This window comes from Ochotona curzoniae, unplaced genomic scaffold, assembly GCF_017591425.1.
Source record: "Ochotona curzoniae isolate NIBS_2020 unplaced genomic scaffold, NIBS_Ocur_1.0 contig_2688, whole genome shotgun sequence".
Lineage (NCBI taxonomy): Eukaryota > Metazoa > Chordata > Mammalia > Lagomorpha > Ochotonidae > Ochotona > Ochotona curzoniae.
Genome location: NW_024465553.1, coordinates 8,548,678 through 8,565,415, shown reverse-complemented (window position 1 = coordinate 8,565,415; position 16,738 = coordinate 8,548,678). Strand labels below are relative to the sequence as shown.

At 49.0% G+C, this 16,738-nt stretch overlaps 1 protein-coding gene across 4 annotated transcripts in view; it reads right to left on the bottom strand.

The window, feature by feature from the left end:
- The window catches only part of FOXN3 (forkhead box N3), a 333,022-nt gene that overhangs the window by 12,549 nt on the left and 303,735 nt on the right, over positions 1 to 16,738 (bottom strand). For 2 of the 4 annotated variants that reach the window (XM_040975179.1, XM_040975178.1), the window contains exon 5: positions 7,364 to 7,469. In XM_040975179.1, coding sequence (XP_040831113.1) covers positions 7,364 to 7,469 — 106 coding nt within the window. Of the gene's footprint in view, positions 1 to 4,877; positions 5,006 to 7,363; positions 7,470 to 14,896; positions 14,963 to 16,738 lie in introns of all 4 variants that reach the window. The other 2 variants (XM_040975176.1, XM_040975177.1) reach the window with 2 other exon arrangements.

The window sequence follows — 16,738 nt, the reverse complement described above, 5'->3', positions numbered from 1 at the left end:
ACAAAGGGTTAGTATGGAGAGAATCTGACCTGATGAATATACAAATAAGAAGGAAGAAAAAGGCATTTGCTTTGGAAGCACACACGGATGTATTTGTAACAAGACTCATATTCGACTGAACAGCAAGCCTCGACACGGGAGCTAGCACTGGTGAAGAGACACATTTTCTGACGACAGTGGACTCAAGTTTATGCTGTGGAAGGGGTAAACTTAAAACAAAGAATAAGAAACAATCACCTGCTGTCTGATTTGGAAATTCAAAGACATACTTCTAGAAATATCCATGGGTCAAAGAAGATTTAAAGTGGAAATCAGAAAATTCTTACTTAATGAAAATGAAAAGACTGAATCATGTCTTCAGCGGTAATTTGAAGGCAATTATAACTTCTGACTTTTATAGAGAAAAAAAATGGGTAAAAAAATAAAAGTATTTAATCTAGAACAAGAAAAGTAGCATAAATCCAAATGCAGAAAGTAATTTAGAATTATCATAAAATGCAATGAAGAGCTAATAAAGCCAGTTTGCACTTTGAGGGAGGGGAATCTAGCAATATCAATCCAAAAAAGCAATGATACAAACGAAATAAAGGAAGAAAATAAAGACAAGATACAGTATGAACACCTTTATCCCAGTATAGTTGGAAACTCAGGGGAAATGGACAAAATGCTAGAATAACAAAATGAATCCAAAAGGAAATTTGACAAACCCAAGGTTCTTGTAACTATTACAGACGAACAGCTCCACCAAAGACTCCCACAAAGAAAACGCCAGCCCCACCTGGGTCTTGCAAGTAAGTTCCATCAAACACTAGACAATGGAAACTTCAGTCTTCTAAAATGCTTTTCAGAGAATCTAAGGGCAAACATTCCTCAATTCATTTTATGAGGGTAATGTAAATTTTATTACATTACACAATATATATCATACCATATACCACACACATGCACACGATTTACAACAGCAGGGACAGATAAGAGAAGCCAGACTACACACAATAACTCTAACTGCAGATACCTTTAGCAGAAAAAAAATCATAAAGCTGTAACAGGAGACACTGGGCCTAACCACATACATAACAGGTTCACAACAGATTCTGGCGGGAGTATTCACCCCTTACAAGCTGACCTAACAGGTTAAAGCCACTATAAGAATGTTTCAGGGCCCAGCGCGATAGCATAATGGTTAAGGTCCTCGCTTTGAATGTGCCAGGGATCCCATATGTGCGCCAGTTCTAATTCCAGCAGCTCCACTTCCCATCCAGCTCCCTGCTTGTGGCCTGGGAGAGCAGTTGAGGATGGCCCAAAGCCTTGGGACCTTGCACCCACATGGGAGACCCAGAAAGAAGTTCCTGGCCTCTGGCTTCGGATCGGCACAGCACCGGCCATTGCAGCCACTTGGGGATTCGTGAATCATCGGACAGAAGATCTTCCGCTCTTTCCAATAGAATAAATAAATCTTGAAAAAAAAAAAAGTGTGTTTCATTTTTCTTTGTGTCCCTGCTCCCTTTTCTTCAATCCATCAAGCTGATTCTAAGTACAAGGGGCCAAGAATGGTAAAGATAGTTGAAGAATAATGAAGAGAGAGATTTTGTGCTATAAGACTTAAGACTTACCAGGCCTGGTGTGGTAGCCTAGTGGCTAAAGTCATTGCCTTGCATGTGATGGCATCCTATATGGGCAATGGTTCATGTACTGGGGAAGCAGTAAAGGATGGCCCAAGGCCTTCAGACCCTACATCCGTATGGGATAGCAGAAAGTCCCTGGCTCCTGGCTTTGGATCTGCTCAGGTCTGGCCATTGCAGTTACTTGGGGAGTGAACCAGTGGATGCAAGATCTCCACTCGCTGATTCACTCCCCAGATGGCCAGTCGGAGCTGAGCTGATCCAAAGGAAGGAGCCCGGAGCTTCCTCTAGGTCTTCCACATAGGCACAGGGTTCCAAGGCTTTGGGTTGTCTTCTTCTGCCTTCCCAAGCACAATCAGGGAGCTGGAAGGGAAGGGGAACAGCTGGGATATGAACCAGCGGTCATATGGGATCCTGGAGCATCCAAGGCGAGGATTTTAGCTAGTAGGCTACCATGCTGGGTCCAAGAGATACTTTCAAGATACCGGACTTTATTAAAAAAAATAGATAAACATGATTAATAAGCATGAGACTAGTATCTCCAGCTTACCAAAGCAACTACTAAATAAAAAGGTCATCCACAAACTACAGTCCAGAAAGAATTAGCACTCAAAATACAGAAAGCTCTCCACAGAGAAAAGAGAATCCAACAGAAAGGCAGAAAAATGTTGATGAGATATTCATTAAAAAAGCAATTCAGACAGCCAAGCTTCTCTCTGGAGAGTTGTGCAGCAGGCTCAGTGACAGCCCGTGAGATCCTGGTCTCCACTGCCGGGATCGGCTGGAGTATCAGGTGCAACGACACAGACAGGGGCAGGCACTGCTGCATCCTCCGATGGGAGTGGCCTGGAAAACAATTTGGCATTGCCTTGTAAGGCGGCCCAGGAAACACAGCCTACAAGCCAACACGCTCACTCTGGTATGCCTGGAGATACACAGGAGAGTTCCCAGGGCAGCATTCCTGTAATCACAAAAAGTTGTCAGTGCTTTAAAGCATTACAGGTGCTGGGTGGACAACAGAGCAGCTGGGGTGTGAACCCAGACGTGGGCGTTTCAAGCTGCCAGTTTGACCATCATGCCACCTACCCATCTCTCTCCATGTTATTCATCTGCCCAACACCTGCATGACCCTTCCTGTGTGCCAGGTGGTGCACAGCTGTGGATGAACCTTAGCGGTCCATGAGGCAGTCCAGGTTTTCGCATGAGAACCCCGGGGACAGGAAGTTTTGTTCCTGAATTTCAGCTTGTGCTGGGCTTTCAGGTTGTGTTGCTATAGAATGGATTCACCTTCCATCCACTCTGTCCCAATCCCTTCTTTGCCACCTAAGAGACCACATGGGGCAGGAGGTCAAAAAAGGGGGCTTAACATTTAACCTGTAGGTGGTCTAGATGTGGGCAAGCAACTACGGATGGAAGTTGGAAGGCAACCCAGAAGGCTACAAGCTCCAAAGACATGGGCCTCCTGTTTGCTAAGCAGGCCAGAAATTCCACTGGGCTTTAACTACGTGTTCCACTTCATAAGATCCCATAGGGAATTTCATGTGGGAAAAGGAGCACAAAACACAGGCATCAAGCTTTAATACACAGGAGCAACTATTCTGAGGCTGACAGAGCCTGGAGACTCTATGCCCAGGCCCATTTAAAAGTAAGCGGGTTCCCAATGCCTTAAGGATGGGCCAGTCACTGAGATTATTGAGTTAAAAAGTCAACACGGTAAAGTCAATTATACTATTGACAGATACTCTTTAGAAGATTTCACATCATAATTACATGCAAAGGAACCCAGCAAATAGAGCTGTGTAATGATCAGCTAATAAAAGGAACACTTCATCTGGGTCAATAACAGTTGCAGCGTTAAGACAAACAAACATGGCCTTTGCCACTAGGTAGAAGGGGAGAAAATAACCCTGGAGACAAATATTTTCACTTAAGGAAAAGTCACTTGGAATCACACAGAAAACCTGTCACACAAAGGAGAGGAGGAAACTGGCCTTCTGTGGGTGTCAACGAGTCCTTTGCTGTCCTTTGCCCAGCAGTGGCAGCGACCCCTGCAGAACCTGGTGCACCCACGGGAGTGCATGGGCACCATCACATTGTATGGCAGTGGATGAAAGGGTGGCTCCAGGCTCCTCTTCCCTCTTGCCCTGGGCTGAACGTAGGTCCAACTGACCCCCCAGCTAAATCAGAATTTCTGGAGAATGGAAACGGTTCTGAGAAGAGCAGCACAGGCTGGGTTTCTCCATCATTTCCTGGGTCTTCCGCAGATGCTGATTCTGTATGCGCCCACATCGCTGTGCTGATGTCACTCTTAGATGCTTTTCTCCCTTAATGTCCCTTGGAGATGATCTCCACTCACGCCAATGGCTTTCTGTCAACCGTAGCTGCACACTTTGCAAAAAGTGATTTGGTTGCAAAGTCCCATCGTGGTGAGGAGAATCATTCTTTGACCATGACTACATGTGCTCTTGCAGTGGACAGACACTGAGCAGGCTGCTTTGTTGTAAACCTCTGTCATCCAGCCTCAAACCCACCCTTCTGTACCGTTTCATGGGCCAGGGTCAAGGCTGGATGGTCTGAGCCACATTTGGCTCATTTGGCTCTACCAATAGGGAGCACCACAGAGACAGAGACGGTGGAGGAGGAAGACTGGATCTTCTTCTGCCAAGGATGCCCCAGCCACGTATCTTTGCTTCCGTAGCACACACATGTAGCAGCCACTGAGTCCAGGTGAGAGCTTTACCAACACTTGTAGAACCACATCGCCTACAGACATGAGCAGGTGTCTCCTCTGCAGGCAGGATCCCGGACCGGCACTCTGGAAAGCTCTCCCTTGGTCCCTTTAGCTCTCTAAGTGGCAGATGCCCCCTCTGATACGTGGAATCCTCCTTTCCCTTTGGGGTGCTGCTTAGTAAGTTCCTATCTGTTTAACAGTTCTTTATATTTCTCTTTGTGCAAATGCCTGCTGTGGTGTCTTCCAGAATTTTATTTATTTACGTATTTATCTATTCATATTTGAAAGGCAGAGAGAGCGTGGAGAGAGCTTCTATCTACCGGCTCACTCCCCCAAAGTCTGTAATGCTGGGGCTGGAACAGGCCAAAGGCAGGAGCTGGAAGCTCAATCAGGGTCTGCCTCAAACACCAGGAGAAACTCAACTATTTGGGCTAGCATCGCTAGCTCAACCAGGAAGCTAGAAGTATAAAAGCAAAGATGTGCCTCAAAACCAGGCACTCCAACATGGGATGCGGGCACCCTACCTGCTGCGACTTCTGGTTGCTGAGTGCAACTGCCTGATTCACAAATCCAGTCCCAGAAACAGTTTTGTGGCCTTTTACTTTGCAGGTGTCCAATGAAGGTGCCCCACTGGATCAGATCAACAGCAATACTTTAAACAGAAATAAGACCCATTATTTCATTGTGGTGCCCTATTCTCTAACCAGAACATAACCAGGGGGAAAAAAATCAGTGCCTTAAATAATCCCTCCAGAGGGCCCTCATCAGCAAAATCCGTGATAATGTAAGCCAGAAAGTTAGTGATTGGCTGGGAGGCAGAGCCTGTTGAAGCCCAAGCTGGTATATGTCTGGCTATTCCATGTTCTTCTAGAAGGAATGGCTGGAAGGCACCCAAAGAGTGGTCAAGATGGTGAAGACCTGCAGGTCTATATTTAGAATCTGCCATGGAAATAGACTGCTTGTGGCAAGTGAAAACACTCTACAATCTAGAAGTCTTCTCAACCAAAAAGACCATTTAGGGGGTGACACAGCAAAGAGGTTAGGAAGCCCACGGAAACCAGAACGCATTTCTTTCACGAGGCAAGACAAGGCAAGGCAAGGCAAGGGCGTGGCTATTTGGTTTCATGGAAGAAATTATTCATGAAATCTAAGAATTTTTTGATCTTAGGAAAGTGTTGACAACAACAAAGACCCTTCCCGGGTATTTTTGGAAAGTCTCCCTCATGAGTGCAAGTGATACTGAATTGAACAACTAATTGACCATCCTAATTTCTACCAAAGTTCCTCCTCATCAGATCCTGGGCATCAGGGTCTGCCCTGCAGATGAAACAACATCTACTCTGGCCAAAATCAACTGATTTCCTGCAACAGTCCCAGGAGTTACACAGGGAAGTCTGACCATGCTTTTCCCCCAGGCACAGTTCATCACACTTTCTAGGACTTTGGTTTCCTTTGGTTCCATGTCAGGAGAGCAAAACGGCCCTTTGGGGGCCGGCGCCGTGGCCTAGTGGCTTAAGTCCTCACCTTGAACGTGCCGGGATCCCACATGGGTGCCGGTTCTAATCCTGGCAGCTCCACTTCCCATCCAGCTCCCTGATTGTGGCCTGGGAATGCAGTCGGGGACGGCCCAAAGCCTTGGGACCCTGTGTCCATGCAGGAGACGTGGAAGAGGTTCCTGGTTCCTGGCTTCGGATCGGCGCAGTACCGGCCACTGCGGTCACTGGGGGAGTGAATCATTGGGCGGAAGATCTTCCTCTCTGTCTCTCCTCCTCTCTGTATATCTGACTTTGCAATAAAAATAAAAAAGTCTTTTTTTAAAAAAAGAATGGCCCTTCAGTGCAGACTTGCATGCTGAAGACAGCCACAGGCCAGTAACTCAGTGAGTCAGGTCTTCTTGGGGTGAAGCCCCAGTACTGGGCCATGAATGATGAGACATCAGCCAGCTGAGAGATGGCTCTGGACTTCAAGAAACAAACCAATGACATAGAAGGACACACACACGGAAGAGACATTGCCAGCCAGGGTCACTCATTAAAGGGGCCCACAGCTGCACGAGGCTGAGGGCCCAAAGGAAAGGGGCATGTGTCTCTGGAGCTGGCTCAGAGGCCAAGTGCATGAAGGCATCATGCTTGGGATGGGCCTAGATGGGCGTGCTGCCCTGCAAATAGGGGCAGGAGAAGGTTGACACGGAGGGAACAATGTGGATAAAATGGGCCAATACCAGGCATATCCGTGGGGCAAACATATCCAGGGGAAGAAACAATGGCAGATTTGGGTGGTGGGAGGGCAAGACACCGCAGAGATCTTGTGATGGGAACCCCAGCAGGTGCTTTGCAGATAGTTCCAGAGATACAACTTACATCACTGTGCAGGCTGGGGAGAGGGGGAGACGGGGAAAGGGAGAGGGAGCCGGGTGATGAGGGGGCAACGAGGGGAAAGGCAATGTTTAAGCAGATTAGGGCTGACCTTAATCTGCGGGTTGGCAGTGGCAGAACGGAGGAAAGAAATTTCCCCAAGGAAGGTTCCTGTGGTTTGGCACTGACCTGATTCTGCAGAGCTGGTGAGTGATGCTACCTGCTATTTATAGAGCGCTTACCAAAGGCCCTTTACCTCGTGATTCCTGCAACCACTCCTCGGAGGCAGAGGAGGAGGAAACCAAGCTCCAAAGAGGCCACTCGGCACCGCAGAGTCACAGGATGCCAGAGTGACAGGGCTAGGCCTGGAGCTGGACCTGTTAGCCTAGTCTCTAATTAACAATCCAGCCACGAGGTCCTTCTATCAACCTTCCCCTGCCTTTGTAGAATAAAGACACTTCATTTAATGTGGCCCCATCCCTTCATTTGCAAAGAAGCCAGGACACTTTGATGGCTTGAAAAGGAAGAGGTGGCGTTTGGACTGTGGGTTCTAATCAGGTGGGTGATTACTGTCACCAGTGAAAGACTGGTCCCCTCTGTCCCACAAAGGGCTCCCCCAGTGGGACAGAACGAGGCCTGGTGAGCTGCTGTCTTACCTCATGGCTGCTGTCATCCCGATGGGAGTGATTGGCAGTGGCCGGACGCCAGGAAACAGCCCTCGGCTCAGAACCCGCGCTCCATTCTGTATCACTCCTGGGGGAACTGAAAAAGCAAAAGGGGAGAGAAGACACCACATGTGGATTCCATTGCAAAGATCCCTGCTCCGCGCCAGAAATTTTGGACGCACCAGAAAAAAACAAAAACAAAACAAAACACAAAAACCTTAGAGACATGGACACACATCACACATATACTCACTCACGCAGGAAGACAGAAACCCATAGAGAAGGGAGCAGAGTGGAAAGAAAAGACACCTTGGTTGGCCAAGTCAGAACAACAGCTTACAACCAAGTTACTGATGTCTAGGTTAAAACAGTCAAAGGGTGGTGGTAGTGGTGCAAATTCTAAAAAGAGAAGCTCAGAGATTCTTTCCCTGCATTCATTGACTATAACCATTTTCACCAGATCCCAACAACACTGCTGATACACATAGTAGGGTAGCAGGTGACCGAACAACAGCAATCTCCTCATGCTCTTCTGGCCGTGGTCTGTAACAGAAGCTGAAAGCATCTTTCTCTTCTGAATCCAACAAGGGGGGAAAAAAAAGACTCAAAATCACAGACGAAACTGATTTTATCAGCTGCTTCGGCACTACATGCTCAAAATGTGGTCCCTCCTCACCTTGGCCTTGGCTTCCTGGGAAAGGCAGGGCAAGGGCAGGGAAGGGCTGTGCCCATGTGGTGTCCCATGGAGCCCAGCGAAGCTCCTGGGAGTCCCTGCCCCTTTGCCCCCACCTCCTGACCACACCCTGGAGCAGCCTGATGCCTATGTTTCTGCAGCAATCATGGCAGGCGCATCCTGCCACTGTTCTGATTTTGCCTGTAGACCTACATCAAGGGGAAGGGCAGGAAGCTCCCCTACTTGGCCCGTTTGACCTCCCAAACAGTAATTTTTTCTGGTCCAGGGCCCCCTTTTGGTGTGTCCACCAACCTCTTCCGTGTGTCTGTTGCAAGAGCACACAGTCACCTTAGCTTCTCCTGAGGGGCTCTGGGTAAGACCCCGAGTCTGCACTTGCCCCTGCAGACAGTCTCCTTCTCAGAGTCCTTCTGGCACGCCCCAGAGCCCTGGCTGTGCCCAAGGCAGCCCCCATAGAGTACCATGCAGCAGCTGAGTGGGCAGTTTGCCTTTTCAAACAAAGACTACTGGAAAGTCTTCGGAAATGATACATTCTCAAACGAAACCACTTTGGTGATCACACTTGGAAGGCAAACAGTGTCTGTGGAGAGTATCTCTTAGCGAAGCTGCTATGTGGGCCAGCACTGCACTGCAGAGTCAGGCTGCCGCCTATGGCAACTGGCACCCCAGATGGGCACTGGTTCAGGAATCAGCTGCTCCACTTCTGATCCAGTGCCCTGCTAATGCACCTGGGGAGGCAGTGCAGGATGGCCCAGGTGTTGGGCGCTGCCACCCCTCAGATCTGGAAGAAGCTTCTGGTTCCTGTTTTTGGTTAGATGTAGTCTTGGCTGTGGCAGCCATTTATGGGATGGGGGTGGGGGAAGAACCAGCAAGTGGAAGATCTTTCTCGTCTCCACTTCTCACTAGCTCTGCGGCCTTGGGCAAGTGCCTTAACCTTTCTCTGCCTCATTCCGTTCACTGGTAAAGCATGCATAATCAGATCTTACATAAACTGCATAAATCTCTTAGGTCAGCGGGTGGCCTGTTATATAAGATCGCCACCATTGCTGTCATTGTCATCCTCTTCTTCCTCACTCCACCACTCCAAGGCATCCCTCTAGTACCCTCTTTCATAATTATCCACAAGGCACAGGGCTGAGTGGGGTCAGGACACAGCCTATCATGCTTTTAGAAGTTATCCCTAACCGCATTCACCCAGTAGAGCAGCCTTCTGATTAATGAACTGTTTGTTCTTCACAGGGAATCGCACAAAGCTATCCTCCAGCATGAACACGCCCGCCCCAAGCTGCTCCCTGACCCTTGCAAGACTTCTAGCCCATCAACTGGTTCATCATCCCAGGCACGCACCCCCAGCTCCTTCCCCAATGAGCCACAACCAAGGCTGTGCTGCCCACACCGGCACTCCTCCACCCTCGCCACTGGCTTGTGATGGCAGGGAGATGGCAGATGTATTTGTTTGCTCACTGGCTGCCAAAAGCCAGCGGGGATGATCAACTGGTCCCCCATCTTCCTTCCTTTCTGTCCCCACTGCTAGTGTCAGTCAGAAATGTGCTTTCTGGGAAACTCAGCACAGCTGGCCAGAAGTGACTCTTCCAGAGAAAGGTTGGGCGGACCCACGGCACACAGCTTTTGAGATTACAGGGCTCGGCAGGGGCTGGAGTTCATTCCGCAGCTCCATCCACATCAGTGCACCTGAAGTTACCCTCCCTTTTATCTTATATGGTTTTTCCTTCCAAGCACATTCAAACGCTCAAAGACCAATAGCTTTACAACCTATCCACCTACCCAAGGCACTAAACACAGCCAGGTTCTACCCGGGTCACAGACCATAAGATGAAACTGGACATTCCAAACCAACTTTGCATGTGGATTTGTGGCTCTCGACTGGAAGAGGCACAGGCCTCCAGCATCTGCCTTTTCTGTTCCACCAGCAAACTAAGCACCTTTTGCGAGAGAAAAAGCACGTGTGTGAGGTTCGGGTTGCTGGGATAGATGCCAGTCTTGTTCTTGGAAATGAAAGACTCCAAACTTTCTGGTTTTTAACTAGCAAAAGAAGCAACCCTCACACATAAAGCCAGGGCCAAATGAAGCACAGTATTCACTGGCTCACGGAAGATGTGATAATGCCATCTTGGGAACCTTAAAGAGAGTCCACAGCATAAGGCAGACTTCCCCGAGCACCTTGTCGTGCCTCAGCTTCCTCCTCCAAGTTTAGCTCCCCTCTAAAGTCACCCTGAGCTCCTATGGCTGCCTCTGGAGGGGTGCCCGGCTAACTCCGTCCCAGGCCATAAGCTGAGCAGCAGGCGATTCCGACAATCCTTCCCTTTCCTAAAGGCAGCCTTTCCACCTGCTTACTTGGAAGCGGACTGAGGAAGAGGGCTGGCTGAGGTGCCCAAAGCCCATTTCCTGGTCGCCTTTTTCCTGCTGTGTCTGGTGTGTCTGATGGCAGGGCATGGGACAGGTCCCCCAATCAATCCCTCCTTCCATTGTTGTTTTGTTTGTTATGCAGAGTTGTTTCTGGGACTGGTCCAGCGAGGGATTACATAAGCCTCTGAAAATGAGTAATGGTGATCTGGCTTCTCTCGACTTCATAACAATTCCTCTGCTTCCAGAGGACTCACAGGGGCGGGCACTGCAAGTCAGGTGCTCAAGGGATCCCAGAAGCGGACGGGAACTACATGGCCACTCTTTTTTGGAGGGCCTGGGTGGGTGGATGACTCAGAGAAAGAGCATAGCCCTATCCTGTGCCGACTGTTCTGGAAGCAAAAGTCTGTGGACTGGGGAGACTTGCTGGCTCTTTGCAGAATGTTTCTCTGTTCCAATGTCATATGCACTGTGTGTACCGCTGGAGGGACCAAATGCTGCTGGAGGTTAGTGCCCCACTGACTGCAACAACTCCAGTCCGAGAAATGTGTGGTATGCTGGGTTTCTCTGTGGTCATGTGGAACTCTCAAGAGGCCTGCAGTGACCAAAAAACATCTACTTGAAATACACTCACACACATACACCCAAGATCTCCAATCTGCTGGTTTACTCTTAAATGGCCCTGCAACAGCTGGGGCCTGGTCAGATTGCAGCCAGGGGCTGAGAACTTATTCCAAATCTCCCTCCTTGGTGGCAGAGACCCAAGGGTTTGAAGCAACCCCTGCAGCTTCCCAGGGTGCACATTAGCAGTAAGCTGGAATCAGAAGGAGCCAGCCTAGCAACTCAGGCATTCTGATGCAGGATGTGGCGGTGTCACAAGCAGCACCTGAACTGCCATGCTCAGTGTGTGCTCCCTGCCAGCTTTGTCTTATTCCCTGACCTGCATCCGGTGCCTTGGACCTGGGTAGCTCTGCAGATGCTGAGCGAGAGAAGGAAGAGATGAACAGATCTCAATGGCTGTCCTCCGGTAACCTGAGGGGGAGTGGCCACACAGGATGACGACAAAGGATGTCCCAAGACATCAGGCCAGCCTCTGATGACTGGGACTACGTTGGCATTTGGTCATCAAACTGGACCTGCAGCAGCCCAGGAAGTGGACACACAGGGTTGCTAATGGTCCCACATAGCTCTACAAATACAGTCCGGCCACAGTGGCAGCCCTGGGAGAAGTTCTCGGAAGCCATGCTTAGCATGTGTGGGAATCAGCAGGATGCTGGACTAGAGAAGGTTGTATGCATCCATACCGGAACCTGCACACACCAACAGCACCGCCCAGGCCACCACAAGCCATCACCATGACTGGCCAGCTGTGGCTCAGGAACCGCCTCTCACTTTTTCCAGGTCTTAGACAATGCTTGCAGGGTAGGGGGTGGTGGCTTCAACACTCTAGGTCTGTAATGCTTTTCTCTTAGAAAGGCAAGGTATTGGTGTCTGGCAAGACGGCTCAATTAACTAACCCTTTCCCCTGCAAGCACTGGGTTCCTATATGGGTGCTGGTTCATGTCCCAGCTGCTCCACTTTCCACCTACAGCTCCCCATTTGTGGCCTAGGAAAGCAGTAAAAGTCGGCCCAAAGCCCTGGGGCTCTGCACCTGTGTGGGAGACCTGGACGAAGTTCCTGGCTCATGGCTTCAGAGTTGCTCAAGTCCAGCAGCTGCAGCCATTTGGGAAGAGAACTAGCAAATGGAAGATCTTTGTCTCCGACTCTCCTCTCTGTGAAGCTGTCTTGCAAGAGCTTATCAAAAGCAGGGACTGGCTGAAGGAGACAGACATCCATGGCTATGTTTGAGTAGGTCAAGGATAGGCCAAGTGCACAGAGCAGCCAATGCATTGCACTCCTTTGCTATGGTTCCCTTCTTAACCCCAGCAACCATCTTACCAGGAAAAATCTAAAACTAAGGATCATTGTGTACCATGGCCAGGTGCTAAGAGGGGGTGACCAAACCTTACTTGGCTCTTACTTGACTTTCACGATAATGGATCATACACCTTGATTTTAGGAACCATTTTACCTTGATGGCAGTTCTGGGCTATACCTTTTCTGCATTGCCACCCAGGAGTGGAAGTTTAAACTTCTAAGTTTCTCTGAAGCTTAAAACACCACTTAGAGGGTGGCTTGCTAGGAGGCTGTTGCTATGGTATAGTACTTCGGCCACTTGCAAGGTCAGATCCTGTGTGAGTTTAAGCTAAAGCCCTAGCTGTTCCACTTGTGATCCAGCTCCCTGCTAATGGAGTAATGGAAAACAGCAGAAAATAGTCAAGAACTTGAGCCCTGCCACACATATGGGAGATATGGATGAAGCTCCTGGCTTCGACCTGGTCCAGCCCTGGAGGTTGTGGCCACTTGGGGAGTGAGTCAGTGGATGAAAGATTCAACTCACCCATCCACCCATTCCTCCCTTCCCCTTGCTAACTCTTTCAAATAAACACTGCATAAATTGTCTTTTAAAACGGGCATCTTACAGGTTAACTCTAACAACAGATCTAAATCAAGCACATGTTTGCTTAGCAGTGGTGTTTGTTGAAGGTGTGGGCTGCCTGGCATTTCTTTCCTTTTTTATTTGGATTTATTTTATTTTTATCGGAAAGTCAGATATACATAGAGGAGGAGAGGCAGAGAGGAAGATCTTCTGTCCGCTGATTCACTCCCCAAGCAGCCACAACAGCTGGAGCTGAGCCCATCTGAAGCCAGGACTCCAGAGCCTCTTCCAGGTCTCCCACAGAGGTGCAAGGTCCCAAGGCTTTGGGCAGTTCTTACTTGCTTTCCCAGGCCACGAGCAGCGAGCTGGATGGGAAGCGCAGCTTCCAAAGTTAGATCTGGTGCCCATATGGGACCCCAACATGTATAAGGCAAGGACTTTAGCCACTAGGCTACCATGCTGAGCCATTTTCTCTCTTTTTTTTTTTTTTCAAAGACTTACGTATTTTTATCGGAAAGGCAGAGTTACAAAGAGAGAAGGAGAGACAGAGAGATAGTCCATCCACTGGTTCACTCCCCAAGTGGCTGCAATAGTCCAAATTCCAGGGTCAAGAGTTTCTTCTGGATCTCTCACATGGGTGCTGGCCCCACCAAGCACATGGACCTTCTTCCTCTGCTTTTCTAGGAAAATTAGTGGCTGGATTGGAAGTAGAGCAACCAGGACTCAAATTGATGCCCATATTGGATGCTGGTGCCACAGGAGACTTAGCCACCACACGGTCCCCTGGCTGCCTAACATTTCCATAGCTGCCAATTTGAGTTAACATGTTAGGAACTGGCCATGGATGTGCCAGGCAAGGGAGCAAGTTACCCTGAGGATGCTCAGCTGTATCTCTTGGAACTTGAAGAAAAAAAAAAGTGAGCAAGAATTGGGTCCAATTTCCTACAGGTGTCAGGAAAGCTGGCACACACACAGGGCTGTGAAGGAAGGAGGGCGGGTCCTTCACATCTGTGCCCCAGGACACCTGTTAGGGGAACATCATGCTCTCTAGCCATACAGAGTTCACTTTGGCCAAACAGCTATGTGGCCCTCGGAGAACCACAGGCCAGCAGGAGCTGAAAGCCCAGCTACAGGCGTTAAACAGGCAGGTGCCAGCTCCCAGCAGGGTCTGCTGCTTCGTGCCATCAAAGTCCTTTAGTGAGCTGGGCAGAACCTGGCCAAACTGTGGCCCTTCCGTGCGTCTCTCCAACAGGGCCCCTGCTGGGTGTGGGACGTGAGCAGTGGCACGGTCAGTAAGGGACAGACACTGGATGGCCACTTTTTAAGAAATCCCCTAGGAAGGAAACCATTCTGAGATTACAGTAGACTGGATCCAGAGATGGGACTGCGGGCGGGAGAGGGGAAGGAGGAAACCTCAGATGCTGAACAGAAAAGTCCAAGGAAAAGCCTCAAACCTGAAACTGTCCAATGGCTGACAGAAGGCAGAGACAAGAGCCCCGGCTGGCAAACCTGCCCTCCATCCATCGCATCCTGCAGGCGGATGACGCGAAGAGCCACCAAGGCTGTGCGAAGCTCCAGCACGCAAGGCCACTTCGTTCAAATGGCAGCTTGGTTCTCATACCGTCCCCAGAAGGGAGGGCCACTTCCAAACAGGGGACCTGCTCCTCTCCCTCCTGCCCCCATCACCTCTGCCACAAACTCCCAGAAACTCTCTCCTTGGCCCTCACTCCTGGCTTTGCTTCTCTTTCCCCATACTTGCCATTCTAACAGAGCTTTCTCATTGTGGAAGTAACACCTCTGCATCCACTCACACCTACGCATGGGTGGTGGGTAACGTGAGGATGCAGGGACCATGTACTTCCCGAGGGTTTCAGGTGACCCTCCCAGGGAAGGTCTACTTGAGCATGAGTTCCTCCTCCGCTCTGTTCTATAAATGAGAAGGTTAAGGTCACAGACTATGGCGCTTTAGGCTATAGACGTATCTACTCACAACCTGCTTGTATCTCAGGGGGAGTATTCAAAAGCATCATGGCACTGGCGGCATCAATGTCAGGATCTGGAAAAATCAATCAATAAATAACATTACTTACAACGGGGATGTGTGTGTGCATGTTGTGTGTGATTCCCCCTGCCTGTTACAGTTTATGAATGCAACAGAGAAGAAGAAAAAAAATTCCAGGAACTGGATGAGCTACCTGCAGAGTAACTTTCAGCATGGGACTGAAGGACTGTGATACTGAGTCTTCCAACAGAGGAACTTGGTCTTGCCTCATTGTATTAATTTCATAATTTACGCTGCGCGTTCCTAAGCTGCGGATCTGTGTGCCCCCACAGCCTTCAACCTGGGGTGGAGTACGAGGCCCAGTAACAGCAGTTTAGCAACAGGAATCTTTAATGAACTGGGGAAAGCTCTGAGCGTTACGAGAAAACACTGAACACACCTGCACCCTGTGAGATACAAACAAGACATTTTGGTCATTTCCATTTGTCAGCAGAATGTCAAGTGTATTTTATGAGATGCTGTGTGTGTATACTGCAGTGGTGCAAGTGATAAAGGCAGTGAAAAAAAACCAGAAGCAAGCACTTGAAATACAAAGAAAAAACTAGAAAGTTCTGATGTTCAGGGCACAGAGTTGCTAACATATCCATTACTGCTTTCCACAAGGGCCAAATTTAAAAAAAAAATACTCATTGCTTCATTGCTATTAATTCTTAAATGGTTTCTGAATCCCAAATGATACACCAGTTGACAGATGGCAGGTTACACGGAGACAGAGAAAAATATTATCCTTTTATAACTAAATTCATTTTCCTCTGAGAAGCAGCGGCTCTGTTGCTATGGAAATGGAGGTTACCATGGCAACGGTAAACAACCCCCAAGAATGGCCACTCAATAGGCTGAAAAGAACATCTGCCCCAGCACAGGGTTCCAGCTGCCCTGGGGGGAAATTCGCTAACAGTGCGGTGACAGTGGCTGCCGCCTGTGCCCTGTCCAAATAAACGGAGTGTGCATTGAAGTCGACATCAAAACGCCTGCCCTTGTAGATTACCGCCTCGCCAACTGCAAAACCCAGCGACAAACCATGGGAGAAAGGGGGCAGGGCACACATTTGTCAGGTTTTGCACAAATGACACACCCCAAAATTAAATTTACTACCGATGGTTCCAAGGCACTTGATTTTGGAAATTATGCGAAAAAAATAATCTTTTTTTTTTTTTAATGTTTAACAAAGTGCATTTTTCATACTTTACATTCTGAGGGAATTTTGGGATGCGGTAGACAGCCCACCAGCCATTCTTGACACAGGTGGGGCTGGCTCAGATAACACAGTCACGGCAAGACACGCTACAGAACGGCAGAGGAACCTCCCTCTGCCTGCCTTTCTTTCTCTTGTGCCTGTAGGAGGCCTGTGACTTTTTGGAATCAAAGTTTATTTTTAATAAGTGTATGGTCTGAGAAAACAGGTAAATTAAGTTATCCGGCAACTCCTGGGGTGACATTTCTACAACAGTTATTGCTCCCCACTGATAGGAAAAGATCTTAACATATTAGTTGCATGATGACCTGCGAGTTCTACTCCTGGGCTTGGCCCCCTCCCTGCACCCTGACTCTTGTGGCTCATGGGCAACCAGGGGGACAGACTTAGTACCACACAGGGAGTTCAGGTAGTCTCGCCCTCAGGGAGAAGCGAGACAGCCTTCTTCATGCAAATGCTACAGGTGACCCTTGTGCTGGGCTAGCTGGACAGCCCCGCCTCCCCAGGTGACTCCAATCACTGGCTGTTTTGTGACGGCTGACTGACCAGCAGGCTACCTGGGATAACTAGAAGCC